Below are 11,167 nucleotides of genomic sequence, written 5' to 3'. Positions count from 1 at the left end.
GGTTTTTTTCCACAATAGATATAGGAAGATGTGGTGTGAGTGCCAATGTCTTCAATAGGGAATCTATTCTCATTATTGAATGCGGAGACTTATATGATTATATCCACAGCATTTCAACTATAGTGGCTAGTTGTCGCATAAGCAATCACACCAATTTCTATACTTATATATTAACTATATCGATTGAATCCTTTGATCTCAAGATCAATGAGAGATGCGTTCAACAGTCAATATTTTTTATCTCGTGAAAGAGGGACGAAAGATACTAAAGGGACAGTCAAACTCATAAATCTAAAAATAAAAAAAATAAACTGACAACGCCATACCATGGCTCAAAATGAAAAAGACAAACAGACAAACAATAACGCACATGACACAACATAGAAAACTAAAGAATAAACAACACGAACCCAACCAAAAACTAGGGGTGATCTCAGGTGCTCCGGAAGGGCAAGCAGATCCTGCTCCACATGTGAAAGTTATAATGTTTTAAGTGCAGCATAGATTTAAAGGATAATGTTATTCTTACTTAGAAGCTTCCGTTTTTCTTATGTTTCGTCAACCTATGTTAGGTAAAAAAGTGTATGAACAATCAAGGATTTGTATAGTTAGACTTACTATTCAAATCCTTGGAACATTTTTTTTATTTACAATCAGTTTAAAATTAGCGTTGAATTATAACTAATTTGTTACATGTAACAATGAAAATGTAGGAAAATGAATTGGTGCTGATCTCTCCGTTGTAGGATAATAATAATAAACAAGTGAAATTAAAAAAAAAATGTTTATTATTTTAATCCTGATTAATATGAAATATAATATCAACATAATTCTCATGAATATTATACAATACAACATAAAAATATTTGATTATAATTAAAACAGAATTTCACGGAAATACTATATACAGCACTACATACAGCTCATTGTTCCCCCTCTATTGTTTGCCTTTTAAAATTTTGCAGAGTGCATATTCAACAACTATCTCAATTATTATATCTAGTATGTCCATTTAAAAAAAAAAGAAGAAATTATTTTTCAATTAGTCAAATATTTAACATATCTTGGTCTAAATAATTGCTGTAAAATTGACTGAAAAAAATCCTAATTTACAAAAGGTTATTAAAAACGTTATTCTTCACAAAATGGTGCAGCTGAATTCGTTGCGAAGTAGTATCTCCCGTGGCCGTTTTGTTGACCATTATATCCCATTTCAGCACATCCATCATCACATCCGGTGCAAAGGCCGGCATCAAAGTCCTCTTTCGAGTCGCAAGGTATTCCAATGAAGGCGCATTGTGAATTGATAGATTCTATAAACAAGTCAAAAGACCTCATATGACTGCATGCTAGTGCTGCTGAAAACTCTGAAATAACAAAAAATAAAATATTAAATGCTATTGTTCCGAAAACGGAGCTTCTATATAGATTCAAGATACCACATGTATATTCATACTTGTAATTTTCGATTTAACCAGATCTCCGTAACGCCATAAAGGATAAATGTCAAGGAAATAACCCATAGACAAAATAGTATAATTTTGCGTTCCGTTTATGATAGTAAATATGGTTTTCCATAACAAACAAAAACCTCTCAAAAAATAGGACAATCGTGAAAAGAACGTTAAGATTGAAATAAAATACATGATCTAAACGATCTTTTCACGATACTGTAAAGTAAAACATGGATTCATTGAAGAAGGACAACTTTCACGAATTCAGACAAAAAAAAAATGGGGAATGTGTCCATGAGACACATATGATGCCCCTGTTTACATTTAAGAACTCAAGTGATCACTGAACCATGAACATGAGGTCAATGACATTGGACATGTGACTGACGGAAACTTCGTAACATGAGGCATCTATATACAAAGTATGAAGTATCCTGGTCTTTCACCTTCTAAAATATATCAAGCTTTTAAGAAGTTAGCTAACGCCGCCGTAGCCACCGACGACGAATCACTATCCCTATGTCAGGCTTTCTGCAACAAAAGTTGCAGGCTCGACAAAAAAACAAAAAATTACACAATCTACAGGAGTACTAGTATTATATATAGTGGATATACATGTGTGTACTTACTTCCCATTCTGCCAGTTATTAAAGCGAACGCAGTAGAATGTACATTATGGTCACAACCAGGCTGTCGTACACCTCCATTTGGATAAAAGTCAGCATGACCAATTGCTCTATCTAATCCAAAACCTATAAAAAAAAATTAAATTATATAGTTGTGACAAACGATTAAACATTAAAATTCAAAATCAATATTTCACATTCAGTCCTGGAACGGTTTGGAACGCTGTTGTGTTTGTAGATAACTCTTGCGATGTTTATTTTTGTGTTACTTTGGTTGCTTTGGACTTGCATGTTTTACTTCATTCTTAATTTGTTGCTTAATTTATATTGCATGCTATGTATCTGAGATTCAACTTTGTATTACAGGTTGATTTTTATGGCAATTAATACTGTTTTTAAGTATTTGTATATGTTTTTATATTCGGTTAAAAGCTCATTAGAGCTTGTTGTTGTATATTTAACTTATGCCGAATCAAAATATTTTTCTTATCTTATTTTATCTTAGCATCACTGAAGGGACATATATTTTTGAAATGTACAACTGGGTAGTAAAATTATTCAATTTCATGAATAAATTATACTACGGAACCGTTCCCTATTGTTACTGGTGGACTGTTTGTTTTAATGGTAGCACTAGCGTTTTAGCTAGGTTTTTTGTTTAAATTAATTGCTTTTATTTTTATTTAATCAGCGCTTTACTTTTGTAGATGGGTTTTATTTTTTTAAATTATTTTCCACGATTATTATTGGAAAGACATTTCATAGGGCCTTTTAGAAATAATAGATCGGCACTGATTTTTAAACATGTTCGATACATTGCCGAAATACAACATATATATATATATATATATATATATATAAGCTTCATGAAAATCTAGCAAGCTTGTACAAGTTTAGAATGACATTTTCCATATACATAACATTTCCAAGGATCATAAATCTCAAAAATAATTGATTGACATTAATTTCCTATCTTGTTCGAGACATTGCTGATATTAAATTACGATATCAGGTTTTTTTTTTATAAAACCTAAAACCTTTAATTCTTGCCTGATTTTATATAAAAAAAAAAAACAGACAAGAACTTGATATGTGAGAGCTCTTACAAGAACGGACGGACAGACGGACAGAAAACTTGTTTTTCTATGTCTCCTCTAAACCATTACACGGGGGACAAAATTGTTATGCTCGGAATCATTTTTGTGACTTCAAATAGCTATCAAAATATCAAGTCTAAAAGAAAAATAAGTTATCGGCTTGTTTTATTTTCTGGACGGAATAAACAATAAACTGATACAAGACCTCAAACATGAGAACATATATGAAAAATTAAAAAAACTTGGACTTGGGCTGTCAACTTAAACACTGCAATAAAAAAAAGCAAGGAACGGGAAAATTCAAAATGTAAAACTTGCAAACTATAAAGGTACTCAGTCTGTTGCTTTTTATGATAGTCTAGCATAAAAGAAACTTTAATTACCAAATTGCAAAAGAGAAGCTCCATCAGTGTGTATAACTTCTACGTAATGAGCATCAGATGTGTCTAATCGTGTTACCGGGTCTTGTAACTCAAAACAGGGCCCAGCTGGATCAAGTCCTGCAAACAAAAGTCATAAATAGTATTAAAAGACAAAATAACTTCGAGTAGTCTCCCTTGTTGGTTTTCAGTATAGACAGTTAAAATCATGGATTGTATCAGAGTTGACAAATTCAACCAAAAACAAGGTAAGACAGTCATAAAAGACTGTTAAGTATATGGTACAAAAATATAACATTGAATATTAAATGCAGCCATTGAAAATTAAATTTATCAGTCCTGTTCACGAGAGTCTCTTGAAAAAATACTTGATTAGCGATGAATTTTAAAATCATTACATATATTCGTTGGTGCAAATTTCATAACAGTTGGCTCTTTATAAAAAAAAATAAGAGTCTAATCTTCTTCAAAGGGCCATTAGCTACGAGATGTATAAAAAAATGTTAAACAAGACTTTTTTTTGTTCATTCATTTATTAAAGTGACAAATTAAAATGATGATTCACCTTAAGCAGCCAATTTGGTTTAATTTTGTCAAAATAAACTAAGAAACATCGCTGGTTAAATAATTCACTTACAAATGAATAATTCGACCTCATTGAATCCATATTCATGTGACTTAACGAAAATACTGAAACTGAACGTGTCAGCGTATCTATCATCCAACAACAAAAAAGAAACTATGTAAAAATCAGTCCGATTAAAACGAGCTCCTGCTATCCACTTGCATTTGGAACGCAATTAAATAGTAGGGGGTGGTTGTAATCCGACTGTTTAAAGATTTTGTACTTTCTGAAAGTTACCTGTTATTTTTGCTATTCTACCGTCTACGATGGCACCTGCAATTCCGCAAATATGGGCGCCCAAACTATGTCCAACGAGATGGATTTTGCTGTAACTTGTAAGTCCTGCGGAATGAAGATTTTTCAAAAGTTCCCCAATAATAGCCCCAACGACTCGCGTGTTTGCCGCAGACTTTGCATATATAAGGTTATCTGCTCCATATTGCCAGTTGACTGCAATAACATTCATGTCATCCTAAAACAAGACAAAAAATAGTTTTAAAGATCATCTAAAAAAAAATTGAGTCAGAATTAAAATTTTGGATGGCAAATTAAAGACTTGTGTTATATATGGTCTGGATGAGGAATCCTTCGATTCTATATTCTTAAATTTTTCAAGTATTTTTTTCACTATTCTTGAAAGTATTCACAATTCTTGTTTTTTTTCCTATATTTTACTTTTTACCTATTTTTCTTTTATTTGCATTTTGCCCATTTTTCTGTTGTAATAATTTCTGTTGTAATAACAGCATAGTTTATTTTATTCTGAGAAATCCCTCACATGACGGACAGTGAACAGTAGTTAATAAAAAAAAAAGAATGATAATTCCTTTCTCATATTTTTCGCGTTTAATTCTTATCAACATAATAATGTAGCTATTTTTTCTGAGACAAGTGCCTGTGGTAGTTTCCCTTACCTAAAATTGACTTCACGGTTCAGCTATAGCAAGCCACCTAACCAAAGATATTTAATTTACCTACACGCTCAATGCATTCTGCTGTAATGTGTGTAACATAACTAACCTTTATAAGAAGTTCGTATTTTATGTCCTGAATCAAAGTACTGGTAGCGTAGTCGTTGTAACCATGAATGATAAATACTGTTTTTTTACTGCCATCGAAATGTGAATGGCTGATGTTTGACACATCATACGCATTCAGTAGAAACTCCTCCGTTGGATTTTGTCGTGTGTACAATAAAAACTCTGTTTGAATATGGTCTGGAGATTCTGGTATTCTACCATTGGCGTTATTATACGGAGCTTTATTGCTGAAACATCCTATATGGTCATAACAAACTTCCGGATGTCTATTGAAAAAAAATCCTGTAACAGAAAAATACAAGTTTATAAATTTGAGATAGGTGCTATGTCTGTTGGGCCCTGCAATATGATATTGTTTAAAACATCTAGTATTCGTGTTTTTTAGGGAAAGAGAATTCTCCGTGTTTAGATTTTGATCATTGTTTGGTTATACGGTAGCACATAAAATGCAAATATATTTCAAGTATTTGCTTGATTAAAAAAGCTTTTCTGACTTGAGTGTGAGTCGTGGGTTACAACGTACAGCAAGTTATGGTATAGATTTAGAGCAGTAGTAAAGAAGCGGCTAAAATTGGTTTTAGATGATTTGTTTATTGCTTCGAAAACTTAGAATCAGAAATAATCTGTTACCCCGCCACAAACTAAATGCAACCGTGACTTGTCTGAATGATTGCCACTATTGTGTCAGAATATCCCACATTTTCCATACAATCGGATTTTAGACAACCATCATTCGAGTCAGTGCCAAAAACTTGTCTTACTACGTCCTTTTATGATATTATTTTAACAACATAGAACTGTTACCCAAAGTTGTGACACAATGAGGATCTGCTAATTAAACTATGTTAACTTTGACATCTTAACGTCAGACGGAATGAGACTAATACAATGCCGGAAAAAAAATAAGATCATCAGCTTTTCAAGCTTTTTAGAAAAGCTACAAGTTTTCGAAATACTAGATATAGGAAGATGTGGTGTGAGTGCCAATGAGACAACTCTCCAACTAGTATATATTTACCAATCTTACAGAAAAACAAATACTTTCATTTTTTTTTTATAGTACTTGTTCAATTAAAGTCGTTTTAAGTAAAGCTGTTACTGTTGTAATAACCTACGATTAAATTAACCCACAATGCAACACTGCCGTATTGGGCTGACATCCAGTTGGAATTAAACAAAAAAAATGAAACTCTCTATCAGGGAAGGAATAAAAGAACGAAAAAAGTGCATTGCAAAATTCAGTTAAGTTTTATTTTTTTAAAACGTACAATTTATTTGAATTTTATTTATCTAGGGCATGCTATGTCTTTAAGGGACACTAGCTGTCAAATTCATGGTCACCGATTTGACTCAAATACTCATATTTGATTTATAACAATGTAAAACATTTATTCAAACTATCAAAAGTCTAAAATAATCAGATTACAGAGCATGGGGTTCGTTTCGTGTGTATTTTAGTGCAGACGCCATCTTATTAACTATCGATTTGACCTCAGATGACAATATAAGCGGATGTAAACATAAATAAAGATATGAATAGATAAAACCAACACGTGCAATTGGATTTTTATAGGTCTGTTTGAATTTATTTTATAGATTAAAAATGGATGTTTCTCATTGTTTTTAACCGTATAAGAATGATTTTATGTGCATCGAATTAGTAATCAAATGATTTACCGTAGTTTCACTTTCATTGTTGACTTTTTTTCTTTAAATAATCAGTACACGTACAATGCATTCGTTGTCAATCTCTAGCTTAAATTGAAGTTCACATGTATACGGATTTATATACTATAAGTTATATGGTTCGCTACTGAACCAATACGGATCCATAGAGGGTTAGTAAAATCCATAGGGGTCGAGGCCGGAGTCCGAGTCCCCTATGTATTTTATTCACCCTCTATGGATCCGTAGGGGGTCAGTAGTTAACCGTATAACGAATTTTTCGGACGCTGGACTTTTTCTGCGGCGTTTTGTTGAAAAATAAACAATGAAACACAACAACATTAATAGATGACGTCGCCATTAACGCGTCATGAACCCCATATGAAACTTACTAACCCCATACGGTCTCATAGGGGGTCACCACGTGACGCCGTTTAACCAATCAAAACGTGATAATCATCTGCGGTCCGATAAAAGTGAATATCTAATTATCAATGTTTCTTAGCGTAATTTGACAAAATTGAACCTTTTTGGCTGCAAAAAGCGAATTGTTATTTCACTATTTTACTTTCATTATTGATTGAACAGGGAAAAAAATCAAACTTTAGATTTTTTTTATCTATCTCGTAGCTAGTACCCTTTAAAAAATTTCCAGATGCATGCAGGTTTATCTGTACTCGATTAAATTTTAGAATTGAAAACACAGACATTTTAGCTTAAGGATCCCTATGAAACTTTTAAATAACTATCATCTTTACTAGATGCGTTTTTTAAAAACAAAATTCTCCGAGTACGAGTACAGATAACTTTTTTTTCGAGACCGACAGAAGATGAAATAACACATTATTTTCATTTGATAGATATGGTTACCTGGGATACGGTTACCTGGTTAATTACACGTAACTCGTCTACAATTTAAATCGCCGATTGCTTGCCGGTTTCTAAAGTTCCTCTATTTTCGATTCGTTGTCAATCTCTAGCTTAAATTGAAGTTCACATGAATACGGATTTATATACTATAAGTTATATGGTTCGCTACTGAACCAATACGGATCCATAGAGGGTTAGTAAAATCCATAGGGGTCGAGGCCGGAGTCCGAGTCCCCTATGTATTTTATTCACCCTCTATGGATCCGTAGGAGGTCAGTAGTTAACCGTATAACGAATTTTTCGGACGCTGGACTTTTTCTGCGGCGTTTTGTTGAAAAATAAACAATGAAACGCAACAACATTAATAGATGACGTCGCCATTAACGCGTCATGAACCCCATATGAAACTTACTAACCCCATACGGTCTCATAGGGGGTCACCACGTGACGCCGTTTAACCAATCAAAACGTGATAATTCATCTGCGGTCCGATAAAAGTGAATATCTAACCATCAATGTTTCTTAGCGTAATTTGACAAAATTGAACCTTTTTGGCTGCAAAAAACGAATTTTTATTTCACTATTTTACTTTCATTATTGATTGAACAGGGAAAAAATCAAACTTTAGATTTATTTTATCTATCTCGTAGCTAGTACCCTTTAAAAAAATTCCAGATGCATGCAGGTTTATCTGTACCCGATTAAATTTTAGAATTGAAAACACAGACATTTTAGCTTAAGGATCCCTATGAAACTTTTAAATAACTATCATCTTTACTAGATGCGTTTTTTAAAAACAAAATTCTCCGAGTACGAGTACAGATAACTTTTTTTTCGAGACCCACAGAAGATGAAATAACACATTATTTTCATTTGATAGATATGGTTACCTGGGATACGGTTACCTGGTTAATTACACGTAACTCGTCTACAATTTAAATCGCCTATTGTCTGCCGGTTTCTAAAGTTCCTCTATTTTCTATATTTATAGATTATCGTTGATTATCTCAACGAGATTGATTTTCCCGCTTGAGCTGGTACAGCGAAAGTGAGAAAAGCAATCGAGTTGAGATGACCAATGATAATCTATTTATCGCTATTTCACCTATGACGACGTTGTCAATTTCATGTCAATTTCGTTAGCAACGCCACGTGGCCTCCTTTGTTTCTAGTGATAATTTTTCCATCTCAAGCGAGAAGCGTGATATGAAAATTATCACAAAAAAAGATCAAAAGAAAAATGCACAAAATAGCGATAATAATTGTTGATGATCAACGATAACCTATAAATACAACTCACTCCTATTATTACATAGGGGGATGTCTCAAATATTTGTCAAAACTGTATGAGCTTATTTCATCTTGGCATATTTTCTAAATTCACAGATTTATCTATTATAATAGTTTGAGTAAACTTTTTGATGTCAACACGGATTTATTTTTAAATTTCTTCTAGAACCACAAGGCAAAGAGATATCAAAATATTACTTACCTGATACAAATACGCTGGACTGTAAAACTAATAAAACTTTTAGAAATGAGTCCATTCTTCCGTTCATATAAAACTTTTCAAACATCGATGTACTCAGTAGAAGACAGATTTTGTCAACTGCGGCCAAGCTCTGTGAATCGACCTGCTACGTTAAGATTTACTAAATTTTTTTCAGATCCCATTAAAAGTGAATGGTCAGTTTTATTGGTCAATTCGAACCGTTGTTCTCAAATACTACAAGCCCCGCCCAGATAAACATTACGTATTGGAATAAAACATATATGTTTACATTATGTAACGAAGATTGATCTGCATGAACGAGTTTATTTTAATTATATAGTCGGTTGTGAACAGAATTATCCATGAACATAATTATCTTGACGCAATTTTAATGAACGTCCTCAATAATATGTAAATTTATAATTTCGTGCTAAAGGGAACAACCATTCAACTTAAAATGAGTGTATTTTTTCTAAACTCTTCTGATTTCAAAGAAAAGACAAATAAATAATTTATCGCAGCATTTGTCAAATCGATATTTTGATTTTCTAAACTTTATTTTAAACCTAACAAAAATCTCTTCGTTTTTTCATTTCATACTTTATCCTGTAATTGTTTCCTTTTTTACACTCTGTGACCTGTATAGAGATCTCATTGGCGCTCATACCACAGCTTCTTATTTCTGTCGACATTTCAGTGAATAAGCATCAAGATGGAAAAAGACAATCAAAATTAAATTTTGTTTTCTTTTACATCCACATATATTTACATGTACATACACTCAATAATGTATATGCACATTGCTGAAAGATACTTCCTTAACTTTGCATGCTGACAAAGATATAAGGGATTAAGTACCCTTGTGTTGATTGATAGTCCGAGATAACTCTGACGTCCAACGGCTGTTTTGCCAGACAAGCTGGTGCCGTGGGCTGTCTAAATATGAAAAAAATAAAGGGTGGCGGGTAGATGAAACTTACATAAATGAAGTGATACATGAAAAATGAACAAATTGATACCCGATTTATACAATTCTAAGGCCGTCCGTTGGCACCAGAAGCAACGAAGCAGCGCATCTAATTTGGATGGGCAAATATCCATTTTTTGATGTGGGACAAAATATGACGTCCCACGGCCCAAGCTTGTCTGGCAAAACAGCCGTTGGGCGTCCTAGTAATCTCGGACTCGTTGATTGAATGCTAAACATATGGAAATTTTATAGAAAATCCACAACATTTCCACTTGTACTCTCTTATTTATCCATTCGTTGAATGAAAAATAGAGAATTATTGCATGCAGTGCTAGTATTTATTTCTTTAAAACAAGTTTAGTAATTAAGTTATTGGTTAAATCAAATATAAATAAGGACCAAATCACGTATACCTTTTAGGGTGCGCTCGACTTTTGTGACTCAGCACGAAGTATTTTGGAATTTAAGGTTGTTTAGAACTTTTTGTAAACAATTATTATACGCAAGCATATCATAGAACAGCAAGTGAGTAATCTATGTTAAAAAATTTATAACATTGACGTGCTTCTTTCGCTAGAGTACACAACACCGTGATAAAATTCTCGATATATCGATACTTAGCGCAGACTCACTGAGTCAGAGATATACATAATAATGGCTGTTACAATATACTTCCCTAGTAAATACACGTGTATTGGAACCTATTTGCAAACCCATTTGTCGATATTATTGTTTTAAAAATTGCAATTAAAAAAAGACAAAATAACTTTTAAACTTATTCGGATGCATAATCAAAAGAAGTTATGAACAAGAGCTCGGAGAAATCAACAAATTAAAATTAAATAAAATTCCGCGAAAGTCTATTAATTTTTTTGCGCGTTTAAGTTATTTCAAAACATGGCGTCATTATAGGATTAAACACATTTTTTCTAGAGGTTATTGATGTGT

The 11,167-nt window shown here is 32.7% G+C and overlaps 1 protein-coding gene across 1 annotated transcript; it reads right to left on the bottom strand.

Annotated features, from left to right (window-relative positions):
* Window positions 1–770: 770 nt before the first annotated feature.
* Window positions 771–9,500, bottom strand: LOC134722199 (pancreatic lipase-related protein 2-like). The gene is made up of 6 exons (XM_063585790.1): window positions 9,250–9,500; window positions 5,203–5,504; window positions 4,420–4,654; window positions 3,561–3,677; window positions 2,084–2,206; window positions 771–1,367 (listed from the first exon to the last, which is right to left on the bottom strand). The coding sequence occupies exons 1-6, from the start codon at window positions 9,332–9,334 to the stop codon at window positions 1,132–1,134; spliced, it is 1,098 nt and encodes a 365-aa protein (XP_063441860.1). The 5' UTR covers window positions 9,335–9,500; the 3' UTR covers window positions 771–1,131.
* Window positions 9,501–11,167: the final 1,667 nt, after the last annotated feature.

Source organism: Mytilus trossulus, chromosome 1 (assembly GCF_036588685.1).
Source record: "Mytilus trossulus isolate FHL-02 chromosome 1, PNRI_Mtr1.1.1.hap1, whole genome shotgun sequence".
In the NCBI taxonomy this organism is placed as follows: domain Eukaryota; kingdom Metazoa; phylum Mollusca; class Bivalvia; order Mytilida; family Mytilidae; genus Mytilus; species Mytilus trossulus.
This window is presented reverse-complemented; position numbering and strand designations above follow the sequence as displayed.

Coding starts and splice junctions, on each gene's coding strand:
- LOC134722199 (XM_063585790.1), bottom strand. CDS start 9,334: ATGTTTGAAAAGTTTTATATGAACGGAAGAATGGACTCATTTCTAAAA. Junction 3,678..4,419: donor TAGAATAGCAAAAATAACAG/GTAACTTTCAGA, acceptor TTTTGTTTGCAG/GACTTGATCCAGCTGGGCCC. Junction 1,368..2,083: donor AATAACTGGCAGAATGGGAA/GTAAGTACACAC, acceptor TTGTTATTTCAG/AGTTTTCAGCAGCACTAGCA.